Here is a 23,521-nt window from a genome sequence, read left to right on the forward strand (position 1 = left end):
AAAATTGTATTTTCAAATCTTGTTCCCAGGGTCATTTATGTTCATAAGATGTTATAAACAAACTCCCCATTCTGGCCTATGGGAACAGATAGCCTTACAACAGTGAACATCGAAATTTGCAGTATTTCAACCTCGGGACATGCCACACACATCAGGGCATGTCCTACATTTAACATACAATGCCTATGGGTGACTTACATGCAGAAAGTGATGGTTTGGGGACTGACAAGTGTGTGCACTGGCAAGTGTGTGCACTTGCCAAGTCAACATGGCTGTCCCAGACTGCACACAGGCTCTGCAATGGCAGGGCTATGCCACATTTTACAAGCTGCTTCCTTCTGTGGGTGGCACAATCAGTGCTGGACACACATAGTGCAATGTACTAAGGTCTGACAAGTAAATCAAACAGCCAATCATGGAATCACTAATCCATAACAACAATTTACAAAGGAAGTACTTGCACTTTGACACTGAACAGCAGTGGCAAAGTGCCCTAAGCATCTAGGAGGCAACTGCTAAAAATGAAAGGGAGACCCACGCCAATGATGCAATGTCTAACAATCATCTTATATGATCTCAGGCAAAGAACTGGGCTTACCATATATAAAAGATTATATTAGAGAACACCCTCCATTACTGTGGTTAGCAGTATGAAGAAACGCAGTGGCCACCTTAACCAGCGATATCATTAGGGACTGTCTTGTGTGTGAAAGGGGACATCATATTACATGTTTAGCAGGTGTTGAGCAGGTTTTTCGAAAGATTGATTTACAACATGCTTTTACAGACCCTGAGAATATTGTGAATGTTAACGAAAAATGAGTGCAGCAAGCCAGTTCCACTTGACTGAATGAGAATGGGGGGGGGGGGGGGGGGGGAGTCAACTGTGGCAGCTAATTTGAATATGGTTGCAGCTAACCCACCTATCAGCTGTCTCTTTACAGCAAGAGGGTGTTGGGTAAAAGGTTTTGTGTTTCAGTTTAGGGCTTGCCCACTAAAGTACTTATTATGCTTTCCACTGAGCTTCCAAATGAACCTTGTTACATGCCCGTGCCCCAGTGACGGGAGCTCTGGTCAGTGCAAGCAGTACTCTGCACTTTTTAGTAAACTTTACTTAAGATACTCAAATCTCTTTTTACTTCCACTTATCAAAAAACGCGATATTAGGGATATCAAGATGGCCTTCAATTTCCCGCCACAAATGCCAGATGTCGAGACAAGTCTATAAGTAGTCCCTTTTCTCAGATCGGCTGTTTGGGTTTCTCATACCATGCTCTCTGATTAAGATGGCCTTGTTGAAATTGTGGTGATTATACATGACATCGTAGGTTGACCTTTATTTTGTGTGATGAATTGTTTTTATCTTGTATTTTACATGTTTTTATACATTTTGAATGAGATTTATTTAGTTTATGTATATTTGATTATCTGAGTAAGATTTCTTGACTTGAAAATGTGGCTGTGTTTTGTGATTGAAGCGCTGGGGCTATTTTACAGTTTTCCGAGGGTGGACAAGCCAACAAATTAACAGTAAGAGCTGAGCTAAGGGGATGGCCGGGCTTTAAGAGCTCATGCACGAGCAGAGCCCTGCAAAAACTTGGCATGTAAAATGCAAAAAAACATAATGTGAAATATGATAATCTCTTTAAAATTGAAAAGGGAAAAGAGTATTTTTTTAATATGCAGAAGCATTTCACCTTAATGCATTAGTTTATTGGTGTGCAGTACACACTCTGAACTCACTTATTGGAAGTTGGTCTTTCAACTGGTAAATGAAAAGGAGGCTCTGTAAAAAAAATATTGGACTAAGAGCAAACAATTTGGTCTACAGGGAAAGCTAATGATTGGTTTAGGTTTTCTGGATTTACATTATGCAGTTCTACTAAATGACCACCACTTTTTCTCATTTTTAGGACCAAATGCTTAAACTATGTTCGTATTTCTTGACGCATAATTGTAGAGATTGAGTGGCAGGTAGATGCCACAGTAAAGATTGGCTCAAGTATTCAAGAGACCCTCGTGCCGAGTAGGAAGCAGGCCTCTGGCTCGAGCCTTAAGTGGCTCGAGCACCTCCATGTTTTCCGTCAGTGCTATATTTTTGTAGAATGTGAACAGCTTTTAGCACGCGAAGTAAAAAAAAAAAAAAAAAGATTTTACACGAAAGAAAATTGGGCGGAAGTGGTCACTGTGAATCAATATGTGACCTGTACAAATGTAATCCAATAGGCTTCTCAGGCAACTCCGCTGTTCAGTTCAGTGTTATATTCCATTTATTTGCATTATCAACAGATGGGGTACACGCATGCTGTATTGTTACATGAAGCACGAAAGCAGGAGCCTCGCTGCTGCTCGTGTGGTATCCATATATTGCCTTCACAAATAGCAATCGCTGTTTTTTATTACATCAGTTTCAGTATAGATAAGTTGCCCAATGCCTGCGCCTTATCTTAATGACTTTACTATTTTAACTGCGACATAAGCAAATGATATACTAACATTTACTTTAATTTACATTCAACGATTTAAACCATAAAATGAGACATGATTCAGACTAGTTATAAGAGAAGACAAATCAGTAGCCAGAAAGGGTTCAATCATTGTGTGATCGCCAAAGCGTGTTATTGAAAAACGTTTCTTATGAACTTGCAATCTCAGTGCCTCCATTTATTTTCATGTCAAACTATAATCAAATCTTGCTATGTGCGAGCTTTCCAAAACTGTTAAGGAGTGTTTGTTTTACATAGACACGCACAATATCAGAGTCTCGACCAAAGGGCGCTCTGCCTCCTTTCCATTATTGTAAAAAATAACAAAAAAAAGTCATTTTATGGAGCTATTTTCTCCCTTCATATGGTTGCTTAACAGAACGAAGGAGGAAAAGACGTTAACCCCGGGAACCCCCTGCTAGATTGAGAAAGGCAATTTCTGTACACTACAGCTGTGAAATGAATAATAGAAGAGGGTCAACCCTTCGAGATAACTGCAGCTATGCTTCTTCTGTCTGCCTTCATTACTGAGATGTTGTATTGAGTGTTGAAGAAATGTAGTTACATGTCAATCAAAATCTGAGAGTATTTATTAATATAACAATTGTCCAGTGGGACTCATTCAAAAGTGGTACCGTCTTATGCGTCTTAGAAGGAATATTCACTGGGCCAAAATTTATTACAAAGAAGATAAAACACAGGACTGATATAGATTGCATCTTGTAATGTTTTGACTCCAATCAAGTGTAACAATCAGCAAAATAAGTGATCCTAGTGCAGATGACGCAGTGCTCCAATGCTGATTATTTATACAAATAGCATAGATAAAAAACACTATAGAATTCCTAATTGTTGTTAATATTGATTGATAAAATTCATTACAGGGTTTTCCTATAATATGTGGAATCACTTGAAGCTAAATTACACATAACATCCAACAGCAAGACTACCGGATGGGTAAGAGGGAAAGTAGAGGTGTGGTAATCTAACTAGCTAAGAACACTCCTTATTATGACCTTTTAACACATGTATTGTTTCCTGTCCGCCGATGTGAAAACATATTGTGTTGATATTAAAGCGACACTATAAGTGTACATCACCAGTTTCAATAAGTTCATTATTCTTAATGGAAATGATCTAACATGGGGTGAGAGGAACTAAATGAACATAATACTAAATTCAGCACATTTCTAAGATGACATCAATGTTAGGCTGTTACACAGAACACTTTTCTATGAGCAAAGGTCGAAAAGAAGCTTTGGGACTAGTCGCTGCACAGGCTAAATCATAGTTGCTTGGTGCAAAATGTAAAAATACATACATTTGCAATAAAGAGTTTCTAATAACATCTTTTACGTCTACCACTCTACATTATGTTTTGGTTTTATTTACTTATTCTACTAAAAGATATTCACACATTTCATAAATCATTTCTAAAATATGCACTTTACTTGTATTCAGATATGTTCTAAATTAAATTTCTAATGTGCTAAAATATGTTGATTTGTAAATATGCAGTCATTTCTCTCAGGTGTATTGTTTAAGAACCAGTACCAATCCTCGTCATAACAAATGCGGCAAAGCTCATCCCATAGAGATCAAACTAGTACTAATATCAATGAATTTGGTTAGTACCGTTATAGATCTGTCGTTTTACAACTGGTCTGTGTTTTGCATACTTTGCACACTGTTTATAACTCATGTCAACAAACTTTTTATCTGTTACCTACATATTCCCTTAATATGTGCCTCAGGTGGATTTTTCCTGTTTGTATTCTGTAAATCTGTCGTTTTGCAAGACGTTTGTGTATCTCTGCACACTGTCTAACCATTACATGCAAAAGCCTGCTCAGTTATTTGTCACGACTGTCTCCTAACCTGTTATTTTGATGTTTCAGCTGAACTCTCTCTGCCTATATTTAGCAAGATTTTCTTTATTATATGGTTTTACTATTGGTCATTGTACATTTTTTACTTTTTGTAAAGGTTTTAATTAACCAAAACAATAAAATCTTATTTGAATTTGTCTTACTATTATCAAGGCAAAATTGCCCAAATTGTCATTTCAATTTTTTCTTCAGCAAGATCGTGTTGGAGCATATCACACTCCATTAGGTACTATTGAATTGTGGAGAGACATAGGGGAGTCTGAAAGGATTTATTGACAAAAGAAATAAATAATGGTCTGTGAATCACAGAGCAAAACAGCAAGAGTTTGCCCAAGCACTGTTTAATGTAGCAAGTGTCCTGTGAAAAGCACAAATTTATACCATAGGTTTTAAATGGAAACGTGATAAAAAAACTCACAAGTAGGTATCTAGACTGAGCTCATGAGAATGAGTGAAACATAGGATTAGTAATAAATATGTATATCTTTTCAGCTGAGCAAGCTAGTTTTCATTTTCTCACCCCAGGTCCAGGAGGTGGAGTGGCCAGCACCGCAGACAAGCACTTCCTCCGGGAAATGTTAGCATTAGCAAATATATTTCCAAGATAAAAAAGTAGTCGGGTAAAAGGTATTTCTTATACACAGTAGTTTATTATTTAATAATTGTCCTTTAAACTGTACTAAAAGTGCGAGGAACCACAAATACGCCCAAGCAATTGACAGTATTTTAGCTCAATTAATTGAGTTCAAAATTTGTCAACAAATGCAAACATTAAGTGCCTGATTTAGAATTTGACTTACGGGTACTCAGTCACAGACGTGATGAGTAGACCTTCCTCCTCCTCATTATAAGTGCATTATATCTCAATGTAAGGTAATTTCAAGCGCATTAAGAGAATATAATGCACTTATAAGTCGAACAGGATACCTGTCACATTTGAGATAGAGTAGCCATCCGGCAAACTGTGAATGAGGTAATTGCTTTAATTGAACACAATAACTAATAACAGAGGACAGGAACTGAGAAATAACCTACTCTCATCCTAAAACATAGAGTCCAAAAAGTCATCCCACATCAGAGTAACCTGTTATTGCAACTACAGTAGCAACTGCCTTTGATTTTGCAACTAAGAGAGCACCTCTGCTTTGAATTTGGCTTGCAATTTGAAAGTATCACTTTTCTGCTTCCATCTAACCCCTCAAAGTTGTTTTCTCTTGTGCTCTGTGTCTTTCATTGAAAAGCATTATAATATATAATCTGATTGAAAGTTCCTCCCCATAATCATGACATCCTAAAGAAGACATCAACCTGAAACTGAGACCCCATAGAGCAACCACAAAACACTAGTAGAATTACTCACAAACTGTTTCCAGCAGCAGTTATTATTCCTCAACTGCAGTAAAAAAATTTTGAGACATCAGTAAAGCCTCCCAACACAAAGGAAGATACTGGAATATTAAAGCTAAGCAAGACCAAAAGAGGCTACAAGAAATCAGTAAATAAGTCAATTAAAATAACAAGGACACATGCACCATAAGTTAAAATAAATATTTAAATAAATATCTAAATGAATTTAAGAACGGTTGATCCAAAACGCAAGTATAAGGCAATGTAATTTTGTAGATGTGAACTAAAACTGCTCACATCACCAATGTGGTAGCCTGTCAGCCACCATTACAACATGCGTCTCCTCCTTGATTGCCACCATGCATGATGTGGGTAGAATGGAAAATGGTAGTCCTGATGCCCCCACTGCAAACACGGTATTAGGAAATTAAAAGCAAGGAAAGATAAAAATGGTAAAGAAAATTATTGAAGAAAAGTGGGCAAAAATAATAAAGTACTGCTCGGCATGTACTTCCGCATATAGGTAGGTTTATGGTTTGGGTTAGGATTAGGGGTAGGCTTAGGGTTGGGATATTTTAGGGTTTAGGCTTAGTGGTATGACTATGGTTTGGTGGAGGTTCGAAACACAGGGTTCCAAATTAGATCATAAACAACTGGAGCTTTGTTATTAATGTCTCTTTGATATCACTTGGGAAACCACTAGGAGGAAAACAACCCCGTTGATGCTGAGAAGTACTAATGCTGAAGCAGGAAGCACTGTGCTTAAGCACATTCATTCAAACTATGCCTAAGATCCTCTCGTCTAATGCTATGCTGCGTCAAAAAGGAATAGAACGTTGGAGAAATTCACCCCAAGGAAGATTCAGCATTAAGGACCGCTTGGTGCTTCTAACAGGACAGCACAAGTCATTCATCAGGCTGTCGATACATCGGCCCCTGAACAGATGGCTTTCAGAAGGTACAAACCCTGAGCTGTCTAGGTTAGAGTATCTGTTGTGCAAAAGAAAAGAGACAGTTACAGGCAGCAAATGCACTGAATAATGCAACTTGAACCTGGAATGCCGGTACTGACTTTGACACACACTTGCTCTACGGTGGTTGCTCCCCAGTCTGACAATCGTGTTATTTAAACATTTGGGCCTTAAACACGTGATACTCTTCACCTCAAAATAAGCCTCAGTACAGACCCAGGTTAATAAACACACCAAGGTAGTGCCACCTCCACAGTTGGTCCCCATACTTGAGAATCTGGCCTAACATTGTTGTGGTTTGCAGACACCTTGCAGCTGGCCAACTCATTGTCAAATAAGGTCATGAAGTCAACAAAGTCACATCTATATATGCAAATGTTTTTATTGGCAATTTCAACTGAAGAATGGCCAACCCTGGCTAGCCAGAAACAAACTGACAGGCAGTAGAACCTTCACCTTGAACAACAACATGGAACTTTATTAACATTATATCTACATGAAAGCAAGCGGTTCGGATTATGCCTTAAAATCATAATATAATAACAGACTGGTTGGGTTTTAAGACCTATTGTACAATCATTCAGCCGAAGACCCTTTGATACCTTAAATCAGCAGATCTTAACCCGTCATCCAGGGACCCCTCGAGGTCCGTGACACCTACTTACAAAGTTAAATAATATCATTAGATTAATAAAGGGTATAAAGAAGCAAAATTGAAAAATGTAAAACATTCTGTAAATGTGAAGAATTTGAAATTGGAGGCTAAATATTATGCTGGTGTTCTCAGATTGATTCGTAGGGTCAGTGCAAATGCTTGAAACAGAATATAGTGTACAGGTTAGTTGGCCTCAGTTGAATTTAGAAAAGCCCAGACTGTAGCTTCAAACTGAACGTTCTGATTTAAAAAAGAAAATTTTGAATCTGATCAGATATTTAATCATTTGTGTATTTGTTTGATGAATGCTTGTTTCTGTAATTTTGTGTTTTGTTTTAACATTCAAATCATTGATATTGCTTAAACCGAGTCTCCAGCTTCTAGTAATGGCTTAAAGGGCTATGCTGATTCCAATAATGAATCCGCACGAGTCCCCGGATTTAAGTAAGTGTTAAGTGAAGGGTCCACAGAAGTCAAAATGTTAAGGACCACTGCCCTAAATTATGGACATAGATATTTTATTTTTTTGTACCTTTCATTATGTAGAATGGCAAACGAGAGCATCAAATTTGATGATATTTAATAATTTACTTGGCATATTAATGATATACACTTTGTCCTGTGTCAAGCTGGGAGCAATTCTTTTTCCTCTGGTTTAACAGCTGGCTACTTCTAAATTATGAATTGTTTTGCAAATGCTTGTCAGTTTCCTTCATGTATACATTTGAAAAAAAAACATATGCTGTAAAACTCTGTGCATATAATTATGTGTCGATAATTTAAACAACTAGGAGGCATGCTGACCTCAGGCAAATTGGTTCTACATACATGACGTCCAAAAAGAAAGAATTGGCTTTAGGCGTGACATACAGGCACCCCTGCCAGGATGGCCTTTTATTCTTAAAACCAGCATTGGATGTTGTGCAACAAACAGTGTACACACTAATCAGGACCTATACATAGAGTTGTTGGAATTATCTTTAATTTAAAAAATATATACAAGTTTCACGTATCAGAAACTGGTTTTGGTGAGAATAGGAGACTTTTCCTTTTATCTTGGTACACAAACCGAAAAAGGGTCATAGTACAATGAGACAGTTTACAATCTTATGCCAGTTGCCTTATTGCCTTCCGAGTTCAAGATAGTATATGGTATGTTAGTCAAAATTCAAGTGTTACCTACAGTCTTCAATTTATGACACCTCCTGTCCTAATTATTATACATTTTGGATGCTGCCCTTTTCCCTCTTTTTATGCTTCTGCTTGCTGTGTACTTCATATATGTCGCTCCACGGTTAGCGTTTCCTGGCTGCATTTTATTTTATAGGCATGACATAGCAGGAAAGAGTGATATGCTAATGTTCCGGGTTTGCTTTATGCATTCAAAAACATTTCTGAAACCAAGAAATAAGGGATTCAAACCGCTATGCAAGTTTTACATTTGGTTGAAGGAGAGTAAAAAGCAAGTGTCCGGCTTTGGAAATGATTTTTAGCTTTATCACCTAAGTACTGTGCCATCTGATGTTTTCTTTGGTCGGTCTGTTAAAGACAAATGTAGCCTTAATTTGCTCTAGGAGTGTTTGTGCATTTCAGAAGTTGTATCACTGCCTATTTCCTGACCTAGTGTTCCTTCCTTTCAAAGATGTATTTAAAGGGACGTGTTTGCAGACAAATGTATCACAAACATTATAATTTTGATTACAGCCGTAATTGTGGTACATTTGAGATCAGAATGTAGGGTACCAAAGAAGCATAGAACAGATTAATTTTATTCCGTAGTAGTCTTTTCAACATAGAACACATTTCAATTCAATTCAATTCAAAGAATCTTTATTCGGTGATAAAAAACACCATAAAAGCACACACATGTATACATAGTAAAAAGTTATTAAACATTTCCAAGATCCTTTGTACAGGGTATAAACAAAGCATAAAATACAAACAGTGAAACAGTGTATGACACTTAAAAGGATAAGATTAAAAACATTTCATTCTTCTCCCCTAGTAAGCCTTAAACGGACCGCTACCTTAATAAAATTCATGATACTACACAATGTTAAGGGGTCCGAAGCTTTCTGTAAAAATACTAGTGCCTCCCTATCGTGAACCAATTTGGTTTTTTTTAAGAGGTTTACAAGAAATCTGCGCCTGGGCATTGAATAAAAGGGGCAGAGTAGGACAAAATGAAGGGAGTCCTGCGGAGACCTGTTGTCGCAGCCACAGGGCCCCTTCTGTTCAATTGATGTAGCAAATCCTGCTGGTGATGCCAACATAAATGGGAGTAGGTTCAGCCTGAAACGGCACATCAAGAACCTATCCTGTGCATTATACATGAGGTACAAGTATTGCTCCATACCTTCACGCTCTTCACTAGGTTATGGGCCCTCACTGTCTTTTTACACCCTTCAGCCTCAGCTCTGCATAGGTTTTTCCGCTCTAGAAAAATTTTCCCTACTTGCAACTTGTTCTGGGCTACAATTGTTGCTGGGTTAGTAAAGAGGTTCCCAAAGCCTAGTTCCTCTAGGGTGTTCTTCACATAGTGGAGCCAGGGGATGCGCATACATTTGTCCCTCTCCAAACAATCCGATAAAATTTCTCTACTGAGTGACGCATCAGGATTGACCCAGATTTTTAACCAGGCTACTATGGTTCTCAGTTTTACCAGGTCTTCTATATATGGCCTCCCTAACTCCCTGTGGGCAATTAGTCCAGCAGTACTTTGGGGTACTCTCAGGATTGATTTCAAATATTTGTTTTCTTCCCGTTGGATTCTTGTGGTATTAACAAAGCCCCATACTTCTGCCCCATAAATTACTTTGGAGCATGATACAGAGCTGTACAAGTTCATCACCTGTTCCGGGGACCATCTTCCTAGCCTCCTGCCATAGCTAGCTATTGCCCCGTTAGATGCAATCATTTTACCACAACGCTCCTCCACCAAGGAATCAAACTGTAAGGCGCCATCAAATGTTACACCAAGATAAGGGAACGTTTTAACCTCTTCTACAATGTGACTCCCTATTGTGTAAGTAAATTTGGAGGTAGATTTTTTCCCCGCCAGGAGCACATAGGATTTACCCAAATTAACAAAGAGGTCCAGGGCACCCATGAACTTGACGAATCCATCGATCAAGATTTGTAGGCTCCTGGGTGTACGTGCAATCAGCACCGCGTCATCTGCATAAAGCAGAACAGGAATATGACGCAACCCGACCCTTGGGCAATCTGCCTTTAGACCTAACAGAAACTGCTCCAAATTATTAATGTAAAGGGAAAGGATGCAGCCTTGTCGGACTCCACTCATACAGGGAAAAGAGTTAGTCAGTCCCCCCTCCCTATTGTAGCGGACCTTAGCCGTGGTGTCACTGTGCAATTCCCTCAATATATTAATTAGGCCACTCTCTATCCCCATACTAAACATCATGCCCCACAATTTCTCCCTATTGAAGTGATCAAATGCCGCTGCCAAATCCATGAAACCCATATATATGGATTCATCGCTAGCCATGGTATATTTGGCAGTCAGCATGTAAAGGTTCAGGCATTGGTCACTAGTGGACCTCCCTGTCCTAAATCCATATTGAGTGTCCGAGAAGATGTTATTTTCTTCGGTCCACTCGGACAGTCTGTTAAGAATTGCCCTTCCCAAGAGTTTTGCTGACACATCGATCAGGGAAATCAAGCGGTAGCACTTGGGGTCGTCCCTGTTGCCCTTCTTAACAATCGGCACAATTACCGCTTTGGACCAGGACGGAGGCAGGCCGCAGGTAATAGCAGTGTTAATGACCCTTGTCATTAGAGGGGCCCAAAGTTCAATGCTACTCAGAAACAGATCTGGGGGAATTCCGTCGGGCCCCGGGGCTTTATTTTTAGTCAGACCCTCAATCCCTGCAGTGATCTCCTTAATGGTGAATTCCACCGGTGGAGCCTGAGTTGGGATAGCCGATAACTCTACAGTAGTGCCAGGCTCATGGTTATACAGACTCCTGTAGTGGGTAACCCACTGATTTGGGAGGATATTAGCCCCTATCTCCGGGGTGTCTTTTTCCTGGAAAGTTGGGTTATTAATAATCCTCCAGAAACCCGCTAGGTCCTTTCTTTCCCCTGCTTCTCTTAAATCTGCCCACGCTTCTGCCTGCAAGACAAGTTTCCTCCTCTTAATCTCTTTTTTATAATTTGCTCTGCACACCTTCACTTTATGGGGGACCCTTGGTTTAGATTTAAGGCAGCTTTTCAGCTCCCTCAGAGCTTTGGAGCAATCCTTATCGAACCATTGAGGATTCCCGTGGTTCTTTAAGGGCACACTAGTCTTTAGTAGACCGTCGATCAGATTGGCAATCTGATCGAATGCATCCAGAAGCCTCAATCCGTGAACTTCTATATCTAAACAGTCATTGATGGCAAGTTTGCCGGCATCCACCAGGTCCTTGTAAAACTTTTCCCCGTCAATTTGGACCACTTTAGTCTCCTGCCTTGATCTGTTGCCCTCTCAGTGATTGTGCGTTGGACTCTATTTCTTGAGCCCACCCTGTACAACAACTCCAAGACAAGAGGGTTATGGTCACTGAAACCACTCCATTCAATCCCTGCACTAGTTATCTTATTTATCAGAGATCTTGAGACCAGGATATAGTCTATGAAGGATGAGCATCCTCTACCCTTAAATGTAGGTGGGAGTGTGCCATCCTCCTGCGTCCCCATCATGTTAATAGTATGCTCAAGGTCATACTTGAGCCGGAGCGTACTGAAAGCTAACCCTGTCGGCGTATGGGAAAAGTGCGGCCCCTTCTCCATGGGGCATTGGGACCAGTCTGTGTTCATTTGAACCAGTGCCGGGCACAGATGACAGTTATAGTCTCCCATAACCAACAGTGCATGTGGCTGCCCCTTTTTTTGGCCCGTTGTTTCCTGACCCAACCTGTGATCCAATTCAGCGACAATAGGGGTGTGGGTTCCCGCTATCTCATTGTTGTAGATATTAAAGACTACAAATCTAAGCCCCTTCCCGGAAAACCTAACTGCCTGAATCCTATGGGAGTTCCAGTCTAGGCAAGAGCAGCTGCCCGGAAGGCCCAGGTCTATATAAATAGATAATCCTCCCATGGCTCTCCCTGATCTTGATTTTTGGGCGGGTACAAAGAAACACTTATACCCTTGCAAGTGGAAGTTATTCTCCAATGCCCAAGTCTCCTGCAGACAGATTACGTGGAATTTCCTAATGTAGTTGAGCCACTCTTTGTTATTAAATTTTCCAGCCAGACCAGCTATATTCCATGAGATAATTCTCAGTGCCTCGCCCCCCTGCTCCACTCCCCCATGGTGCCCCCTTTGTAACTCACACCCTGACATTTCCGTGTCCGGCCCATGTCCCCCTCCTATACATCCAATATCTACAGCCCTAGGTTCATCCAGCACAGGCGTCATGCCACAACTCGATGTCATTTGCTTTGCCACACGCATTTCAAATTCCTTAAAAGCCCAAAACAAAAGCAATTCTAATGATCAATATCATCAAGAGGGAGAGTATGTGTTTTACTTTTCTTCCAATTGTGTGTTTGTTGGTATTGTGCCCATGTAATTCTTAACGCATTTATCATAGTTTTGCTTTTTACCAAACAGAACTTTGCATTGTGGAATTTATAGTTTTGCTTCTGTCATTATGAGAATAGACTTAACCCTTTCGATGCTCATGACGAGCTCAGCTCGTCATGATGCACAGTTGAGCTGTGCTGATGACGAGCTGAGCTCGTCATGAATGATGTACTAAAGCATTTTCCAGCACAGGGGGGGAAAACGCCTAGCAGCCAAGGTGTTAAAGATCCCACTATGCAACAAACTATTGGACGGAATTCCAGGGCTGGCTGAAGGTGTAATTTCATGTTTGACTTTTAATGAAACATTGCAAAAACAATGGCAACCAACAGTATTATGAGAAATGAGCTGGAGTGTTGCACAGAGTAAATAGCATTTATGTTGTCTTGCACATGTGCAATTGTATGAACTTGAAGTCATTTTCTTAATAGTGTGGAGGGTGAATCGAGGTATGTATGGTAATTATTATAATTATTGATAATTATTATTATTATATGTGTGAATATTGCACACATCTGTGTCCATGCATGTTTTTATAATGTGTTGTGTATACTCAACATTTGGGTCTCATCACTTCTTAGCTGTGTGCTTCCCCTGCATCTCCTCTTCTTTCTTTAGCAGATAGCTGCCAAGGAGATACCAGACATTCTTGTGCCAGGAGGTTGGAGGGAGAAGAAATGTACATATGTATCAGCATTATTAGTAGGGTACATTAGATAATTTCTCCATTGTTTGTAGGAATTTGGCCCTGCGCCAACCCTAATGTACATATTTACAAAATGAGATCAAAAAATATTTTACATATTGTATAACCTAATGGTCCCCTTAGAGGGAAGGTCTATACTACATCAATTTTAATATCTTACGAAGTGGAGAATATCGTGCTCAGTTTGTTGAGATTCCAGGACATAGCCATGCTACAGGCCCAAACAAACTGAGCTTCACTTGCGTGAGTTAGATGCTATGTAAGAATTTAAAACGGGCAATGTCTGTGTTTGCTGACATTTTTGGTCTGCATACTGCAACACCACCTCTGCTCATTAATGAACCGTGAACTCAAGTCAACATTCCACAATCACCTGGCTTAAGATGTTTGCATAGTTTTACATTCTGTTGCGCCACTGTATAAGCATGAAATCGATTTAGATTAGGTGTCGTAACTAGGGGTGTGAGGACTAAATAGCTTTGTCGTTCCAGTGGTTGTGTCGCAAAGCTACCCTGGAATGTAATGCACAGCTGATAGTATGGAAAAACATTAAGAGAATGTGTGTTTCCTAATGCAATAGACCGAGTAAAGGTCAGACGGGCACGTTTCAGATATAAATCCCTGATACAGGTGACTCCCAGTTTTGTCAGTAGAAGCTGCACTTTAGGCTCTAGTGTGAGTGGATTCGTGGGTTTTTTAATAGGGGGAAGTGCATCTTCAAGGTCTGGGGAAAAGGCTGCAACAATAGAATACTTAAGGTTGGATTCTACTATCCCCATTTCAATTTCTATGGAAGGCTTCATGTGATACCAGTAGAGAGCAAATTGGGTGTGGGGCAGCCATTAGGGTATCTACGTTTAATCATGGTTACTTAGTCATCCGGAAGAGTTTAATCAATATCAATCATAACTGCCCAAGGAATGCCGCTTTAAGGGTATGGGAGAATTGATAAAATTATCTAAAAGTTTAGGTTGAATCACCATATTAATACGCACTGAGAGTACAAGCTTTTGAGTTTTGTTTAAGACTGAACCATAATTGTTCCTAGTCACTTTTACTACATCTCACTGTGTCTGGAAGTGTCTCACCACTGCACCAGGAATTCCAGGTCAAATTGTACAGTCCCAGTCTCTGTTCAAAGTTTTCAGATTTATGCCAGTTTGTATACAGTTATGACAGTATGCAAAACCCAGTAGTTTCCCTAATCATCAGATCACAATTTTCTCTAGGATTCTTTAGATATCATACAATGCCATCTGCATAAAGGGATCACAACATACTCTTTTTCCCAAAAAGTGAGCCTCTTTGTGAATGACACTCGCTGAGGATGCAACCCAATGGCTCCGGTCTATAGAAGAAAGTAGCAGTCCTGAGGAGTACTCCTGGTGATCCTCTTCGTGTGACCATATATTCTTTCAGTGTTGTATTGTGACATGGTGGCATGGACAGCAATGATATCTAGCCTATGATCACCTTACACATACCTACTCTTTTGTGTACAATGAATGGAAATCACCATTCAAGGGAACCAAATGCTTTCTCAGCATCTAGCAAAATGGATTCCGCCTCTAGATCATTGGCCAAGTAATGCAGAATTTCAAAGACATGGCCACTTTGACAGTGTTTATGTGTAAGTTAGTTGTATGTGTGCATCTAAGTGTTACCTGTATGCATGGGTGCCAGAATTTGTGCAGGCCTATATGTGCCTCAAAGACTGTGCCTCTCTTGCACTGGTTGCGTGTTTTCTTGTATATTGTACTGTACAAAATACAAACTAGTTGACTTTTTCGATACATTTTTGTACGGCAGGTGAGTGCAAATTGTATTTATGCATCACAACGAAGTTAGAAATATTGCAAAACTTTTTCTCAGTTTATTGCTGTCATAATCGAGAACATTCAAGAAAGTTTAGTAGATTGTTAGTTATTTATAAAGATTAATTAATGATGTTTTGCATACTTGACTACCTTGAAAATGCTTGCCATTACTCAAACTTTACAATGTGTTTTTGCAGGTACTCTACAATACATGGCTCCAGAAATCATAGATAAAGGACCAAGAGGTTATGAGAAGCCAGCAGACATCTGGTCTCTGGGGTGCACTATCATTGAGATGGCCACTGGGAAACCACCATTTTATGAGCTAGGAGAACCACAAGCAGCCATGTTTAAAGTGAGGCTATTTTATTTTTCTTTCTTAAAATGTAAATAGTAGAAGGTATTGCAGTCCAGTGAAATTGTGACTAGTTATAGGCAGCATTTCTCTTGTGCACTTAACTCATTTTTTGTCCTTGGCGTCATCCACACTGGGTGCTTTCAAAGCAATATGCACATCTGAAAAAGACACGTAAGTGATAGATTCCTTACCTTAGAATATCCCCAGGCGTCAGACTGGATCTGGAAATTTTTGCGTAGCAGTACCCTTGCGCGTCGGTAGGCGTCGTCTGCGGCTCCGCGTCAGTCGTGGGCGCCGTGATTACGTCGTCGGTGTACTTAGACGCCGCCTCCGCGTGCTGACGTCAGTTCTTCTTTTTTCCGCGCCAGCAAGCGCAGATCTGGAAAAAGAAGTACTTCTAGTCACTTTTTGACTAACTTTTTGGATCATTTTGATCATCTTTTCGAAGTCGTACGACTCCGATCGGTGCCATAGGGATTCCTGGATTCAAGCACTGTGAGGATTGCGATGTAAATGTAAATGTATTGGCATTTATATAGCGCACTACTTACCCGTAGGGTCCCAAGACGCTTCGACCGCTGCGAAACCCTTCCTGGCTTCCCTGAGAGATGGTCCCTTAATGGGTATCTCCAGGGTGAGACCAGGCATCCCCGGCGGTCTGGTGGGGCCGTTAGTGAAGATGAGGCAAGCTAATGCCCAGAGTTGCCGAGTGTGATCGCTGATCAGAGTGGGCACCGAGGCGAGAGAATTATCAAGTCCGCTGACCCTGGTCCCGAAACCTGCCACGCCGGGAATCGAACTCTGGTCCCGGGCCGTCCTCTGCTCTTGGGTCTGCCGCCTCTAACCAGTGAGCCACACTATTTCACTAGATGTCGGTCACGGATCCTCACCACCTGTGTCTAACTTGTCTAGGCGTCGACCACGACGACAAGGCCTGCTCCGACTGCCGGGCCCTCTCTTCGAAAGCCAGGCGGGAGCGGTCCCGCAGGCGACTCGAACTCCGGCAGTCGGCCAGCGCCACGAGAGGTCTTGGTCCCACTGGAGGTCGAAGGACAGGTCGCGGGGTCGGAGCCACCACAGCTCCGAGAGTCGGCACCACTCCTCCGGGTCGAAGTCGTCGTCAGGTAAGAAACACAAGAAGACGAAGATGCGTCATCGCTCTTCTGACTCACCCCGACGCTCGCGCGACGTGGCCGGGGTTCGGGTGACACCGCCCACGCGGCACCGTCAGAGTCGCGGGCGTCGCGTCCAGCCCCACACCCTCCGGTCCCTGGGCGAGACGCGACGCCGGAGGAGATTGAGCGCTTCCTCATGGCCATGAGGTCCCTCTCTCCTCCGACGTGCTCCGCGGGGCCTTCGGGCCCAGCGGACCCGTCTGGGGCCCCTAGCGGGTCGGGGGCTTCGGCCCCGACGCTGCCTGCACCTTCGGGCCCGGCGCTGCAGGGCCCCACAGTCCTGACTCCGCCGGCGCCTTCGGGCCCGGCGCCGCAGGGCCCAACGGTCCTGGAGCCACGGGACCCCACTGGACCCTCTTTGGGATCTGGGTCGTCGCCGGTGGACCTTACGACCCCCCCTCCGGCGTCGGTCCATCAGGTGTCACCTCCGGCGCCGTCCTCGGGCGGTGCCGTCCCCGATGCCTCCTTCGCTCCGGTTCAGACGTCGGAATGGCGCCGCTGGGCGCCGCTTTCGACGGCGCTTGGGGAGTTTTACTTCAATGAACCGGCCCCATTGGTTGACAACCCTGAATTTCAGGAGATGGGTGATGAGGAGTATTGGGAGGGGTCTGAGGACCCTCTGACCCGAGAGTGTCAGCCTCTAGAGGACTGGACAGGTGACCTTGGGGATGCCAGTGGTCTGGACACCTCTCCAGACACTGGTTTTGTCTAGCCTCCTACCGTGGCTTCGGAGGAGGGGGCAACATACGGTGTGGTGTTGATGAGGGCTGCCAAGGCCTTGAGCCTTGAGCTCCCCGTCGCGGCCGTGAGGACTTACCTCCTCACTGAGGTCCTTAAACCTCAGTCATGCCCCACAGAGCCTCTGCTGCCATTTAATGAGGCCTTGACCGACGTTCTTTTGGGCACTTGGTCCAGGCCCGCTACGGGTTCGCCCGTAGATAGGAACGTGGCCAGACGCCACCGTCCGGCCCCGGGCGACCCAGATTCCTGTCCACCCACCCCACCCCCGAGAACCTGGTCATCCAGGCGTCCACTTCCCAGACCGCATTCCCATCGGCCCCGCCGGACAGGGAATCCGAGATGTACGGTAAAAAGGTCTTCTCCTCCCTTAGTCTGGGACTGCGGTCTTCCAACACCGCTTGCCTCTTGGGCCGCTACACCCACTCTCTGTGGGATACGGTCGCGGAATTGCTGCCAGAGTGTCCGTTGAAGGTACGGGCCAAACTTGGCCAAGCCCTTATGGAGGGCCGGGAGGCAGTCCGATATTCTATCAGGTGTGGGCTGGATACCACTGACTCACTATGTAGAGCTATGGCAACGACGGTGGCGATTAGACGCCACGCCTGGTTGAGGTCTGCCAACTTTTCGGCTGATGTCCAAAACCCATTGATGGACATGCCGTTTGATGGCCGTCGCCTTTTTGGCGACAAGGCAGACCATGGGCTTGAGCGCTTTAAGGACTCCAGGGCTACGGCCAAGTCCTTGGGCCTCCCGGCCCTGTGCCAGCAAACGGGTGCCTTTCGCTCCTTTCGTGGCCAAGGAAGGGGCACCCCCACATGTGCTGCCAGCCACACGCCACAGGCTAACATCCAGCGCTGTGGCGGCCGTGGAAATCGCCGTGGAGGCGGTCGGGGACAACGGCGAGGCCAGTCCACACCTTCCCCCGCAGCATCCGCCTCTAAACCCTCCTAGTCCGTGCTTCTCGGCCCATGTGACGCCAGTGGGGGGCAGGGTTCACGATCACCACTCTCACTGGCGCACTGTCACTTCAGACAGGTGGGTGCTGCAGATCGTCTGGAGGGGCTACTCCCTCCCCTTCGACCCCTCAAGCCATGCCACTGCAACACCACCGCGTATCAGGGCATCATTTGCGGCTTCTGCAGGAGGAAGTTTCAGCCCTCTTGGCCAAGGGGGCCATCAAGTGCGTTCCTGGGCCAGAAGTAGGACGTGGTTGCTACTCCCACTACTTTCTGGTACCCAAGAAGGGCAAAGGGGGCCTACGCCCTATCTTGGACCTACGGAACGTCAATGGCTTCCTCCGGAAGGAGAAGTTCAAGATGCTGACTCTGGCTCAGGTCTTAGCTGCCCTGGACCCAGGAGACTGGATGGTAGCGTTGGACTTGCAGGACGCTTATTTCCACATCCCCGTCCTGCCGGCCCACCGTCGTTACCTACGGTTCACGGTAGGCCACGAACACTTTCGGTTTACCGTGCTCCCCTTCGGCCTTACCAGCGCCCCACGGGTGTTCACGAAAGTGATGGCGGTGGTCGCAGCTCATCTGCGCAGGTTAGGGGTTCCAGTCTTCCCCTACCTCGACGACTGGTTGTTGAAGGCGGGCTCGCCCCAAACAGTCGTCAGCCACCTCCAGATGACGGCAGACCTCTTGCACCAGCTGGGGTTCTCCATCAATGTGCCGAAGTCACACCTGTGCCCCTCTCAGAAGCTCCTTTTCATCAGAGCGGTTCTCGACTCGGCGCAGTTTCGGGTTTACCAACCCGAACAGCGGGTTCGGGATATACAGGCTCTCATTCCAATCTTTCAGCCTTTATCCCGAGTCTCAGTCAGGTTGACGCTGCGGCTTCTGGGGCTGATGGCTTCCTGCATCCTTCTGGTGCATCACGCCCGTTGGCGGATGCGGGCTCTGCAGTGGGACCTGAAGTTTCAGTGGGCCCAGGAGCTGGGCAACCTGCACGACCATGTCCTGATCTCGGAGGGCACTGCGAGACCGCGATTGGGTCAGCGTCAGATCCCTCTCCCTTCCCCAACCGGACAACGCAGTTGTGACGGACGCGTCCCTCCAGGGCTGGGGAGGCCGCATGGGACAGGCGGAGATCAGAGGCCTCTTGTCTCCGGCGGAGTCCCGGCTCCATATCAACCTTTTGGAGATGCGGGCGATTCGTCTAGCACTGAAGGCATTCCTCCCCTCTGTCCGAGGGAGTGTAGTGCAGGTGTTCACGGACAACACCACCGCCATGTGGTACTGTAACAAACAGGGCGGGGTGGGGTGGGGTCGTGGATCCTCTGCCAGGAGGCTCTGCGCCTCTGGCAATGGCTGGAACATCAGGACGTGACCCTGGTGGTTCAACACCTGGCAGGTTCTCTGAACGCCAGGGCGGACGAACTCAGCTGCCGGTACATGATGGATCACGAATGGCGTCTGAACTCGGACGTGGCGCAAGGTCTCTTTCTGCAGTGGGGAGAGCCTTGGTTAGATCTATTCGCCACCGAAGAGAACGCGCAATGTCATCAGTTCTGCTCGTTGGAATTTCCAAGGCGGCACTCGCTCGGAGACGCTCTTCGTCGCGAGTGGAGTTGCGGTCTAATGTAGGCCTTTCCGCCTATACCACTTCTGCCCAGAGTGCTGAAGATGATCAGGCGCCAGCGGGCACAAGTCATCCTTGTGGCTCCGGACTGGGCACGAAGGTACTGGTTACCCGAGCCACTCAGTATGTCAGTCGATCCCCGGTTCGTCTGCCTCTTCAGGAGGACCTTCTGTCGCAGCAGCAGGGGACGGTCCTCCACCCGAACCTGTCCAGTCTCCAACTCCATGCTTGGAGATTGAGCGGCGACAGTTGAGGCCATTTGACTTGCCTCCTGAAGTTTGTAACATCATTCTGGCAGCCAGGCGTCCCTCCACAAAGTCTGTATACACCTGCAAGTGGAACGGATTTGTGGCAGGGTGCACAGCAAAGGCTGTGGATTCTCTCTCTGCCCCTCTTTCTGAGGTTCTTCTCTTTCTTCTTTCTCTTGCCCAGCAGGGCTGTGCTCTGGGCACTATCAAGGGCTACCTTTCTGCTCTTTCAGCCTTTTTGAGGCTGCCTGATCAACCTTCTTTGTTCAAGATCCCTATTGTTAACCGATTCTTGAAAGGCATCACGCATACGTTCCCTCCTGTACCCTTTGTGATGCCTCAGTGGGACTTGAACTTGGTTCTTACTTTTCTGATGTGCGCTCCCTTTGAGCCACTTCACAACTGTCCTCTTCGCCTTTTCACTTTGAAGACTGCCTTCCTGGTAGCCATCACCTCTTCCAGAAGAGTGAGTGCGCTCCAGGCTCTATCCTGTAAACCTCCTTTCCTTTTGGTCCATCAGGACAAGGTTGTGTTGCGGACAAGGCCCTCTTTCCTGCCCAAGGTAGTCACTGCCTTCCACATCGGGCAGTCCATCACCTTGCCCACCTTCTTTCCGCCTCCCTTGAGAGAGGAAGAGAGGCTCCACCGTCTGGACCCAAAACGTGCGCTCTCGTTCTATCTGGATCGGACCCGCCAGTTCGGGTGGATGACCAACTCTTTGTTGGTTACGTGGGCGCTAAGAAGGGGAAAGCGGTGCACAAGCGGACCATCTCGCGGTGGATAATCTTGTGTATTCAGGCGTGTTAATCCTTGGCTAAGAAGGAGCCCCCTTTTGGGCTGAGGGCTCATTCCACTCGGGCCACAGCGACTACAACTGCCTTGGGCTGAGGAGTGCCCTTGAAGGACATTTGCCAGGCGGCTAGTGGGCCTCGCTGCACACGTTTGCAAGACACTATTGCCTGGACAGCCAAGTCCGAAGGGATGGCTTCTTTGGCCGTTCCGTCCTCCAGTACTTTCTGGTGTGATTATTGGTTCACAGACCCACCACCGGGGTTGGTATTGCTGGGGTGTCTATTCTAAGGTAAGGAATCTATCACTAACGTGTCTCTTTCAGATGCACAAGTTACTACTTGTGTAACGATATATCTGTAAGAGACATTAGTTAGTGATAGATTCCTTACCGACCCACTCATCCTCCCCGTTCTGAAAACCGATATCTAGAGTTACGGTCATCCCCTTTCAGGGCCCTAGTTTCAAGGCACCAGTGTTGGTTTTTAGCATAGCTCTGATTTTCTGGCACGGAAAAGCTGTGTCTAAGAACTGACGACAGCACGAGGAAGCGGCGTCTAAGTACTCCGACGACGTCATCACGGCGCCTACGATGCAGACGACGGACGCGGAGCCGCAGACGACGCCTACCGACGAGCAAGGGTACTTTTAGGCAAAAATTTCCAGATCCAGTCTGACGCCTGGGGATAATCTAAGGTAAGGAATCTATCACTAACTAATGTCTCTTACAGATATATCGTTACACAAGTAGTAACTTGTGCATCAGGTACTGAAGATAAAAGAGAGCCACTCAGAGTAAAACAATAGTTTTTTAACCAAGTTGACGGTTATTTCAGGACATCACCAAAAATAAGTTTACTGTAACAATCTCTGTTGGTATCTTTTATATGGTCACATTCTTGCCAGAAACCAATCCTCCCCACCCATCAGTGGTTAAATATCTCCAAAGATTTTTTCTTTTATGTAAATGTAAATGTAAATGTATTTGAGCTTATATAGCGCACAGCTACCCACAAAGGGTTTCCCGGCGCTTGCTTAGGGAACCCGTCCTGGTATTCCCCTGTGAGATAACCCCGGCAGGGTATCCACAAGGTGAAAGCCAGGCATCCCGCCGCGAGGGGCCATTGTGGAGATTAAGCAAGCTATTGCCCAGAGTCGCAGAGTGTGAACCCGTGAGTTGAGAAGGCACCGGAGCGAGAATTATCGAGTCCGTGGAATTTTTGAGCCCAAGACCCGCCGAGGCGGGGAATTGAACCCTGGTCCAGGGCCGATCTCAGCTTCCGGGTCTGCCGCCTCTAACCCCTGAGCCACACTCCTCCACTTTTATAAGTGGATTAAACTCGATGGACAATTTATTTAAGTGATCTCTGTGATGTCAGAGTCTAAGCTTAGTTTTATTTTCCTGATACAGGACACCAAAACACCTCAATTATAAGGACATGCACAAAAATGCCAACATAGCTCAATTCTAAGGACAGTAGTTGGGGAGAACACGTGATTCAACAGAAAGCAGACTATAAAGCGTTCCTGTATGTTTTTATTTCCAGCATGGGAACTTTGGCATACTTAGAGGTTTAATAAAGTAGTGTACAGAGCAATGAAAATATTGTTAATGAATGTTGAGCCGTTTCCTGTTTAGAGTCTGTGTTTTTTGGCACTGATGAATAAATTAAGACATCTCTTCTAGCATGACTAATCAACCAACATTCTTCTCAGAATATATGCACAGAGATTCATGTGGACGGATTTGATATCGTATGCCGAATAATTTATAACACAATTATGTACAGAAAACTACTCAATGGCTGTTGCTTTGTTTTTTCCTTGAAATTGCAAGTGGAAGTCAAACGTTTCTCTTGCCTATCTGTAAGACTATGTTATGTAAAGACAGAGCCTAAATACTCCTTCAGTATAAAAGGTATTAACCAATTTATGTCTGGATCCTGAGATTTGATTAAAGATTATGCGAGGAATTTGTAGTCTGGCAAAGGACAAAGCAGAAATTCTATTATCTTCAGATCGTTTTTCCTCTGCAACAGCAAAAAGATTTGGACTTAAAATGGTCTGGTTGATTTGAACAGGAGATATAACTTTAGGCCCCAAAAAACTGAATGAGCTCAAAGAATTTACTTTTAAAAACAATGTTACATATAAGTCGACAAAC

General features: G+C 44.5%; 1 protein-coding gene across 2 annotated transcripts in view; it reads left to right on the forward strand.

Moving 5' to 3' along the window:
* MAP3K5 (mitogen-activated protein kinase kinase kinase 5) overlaps positions 1-23,521 on the forward strand; it is a 1,016,304-nt gene that overhangs the window by 856,916 nt on the left and 135,867 nt on the right. For both annotated transcript variants that reach the window (XM_086927404.1, XM_086927403.1), the window contains exon 19: positions 15,661-15,818. In XM_086927404.1, coding sequence (XP_086783530.1) covers positions 15,661-15,818 — 158 coding nt within the window. The remainder of the gene's footprint in view (positions 1-15,660; positions 15,819-23,521) is intronic.

The sequence above is a fragment of the Lissotriton vulgaris genome, chromosome 6 (genome assembly GCF_964263255.1).
Source record: "Lissotriton vulgaris chromosome 6, aLisVul1.2, whole genome shotgun sequence".
Classification (NCBI taxonomy): Eukaryota; Metazoa; Chordata; class Amphibia; order Caudata; family Salamandridae; genus Lissotriton; species Lissotriton vulgaris.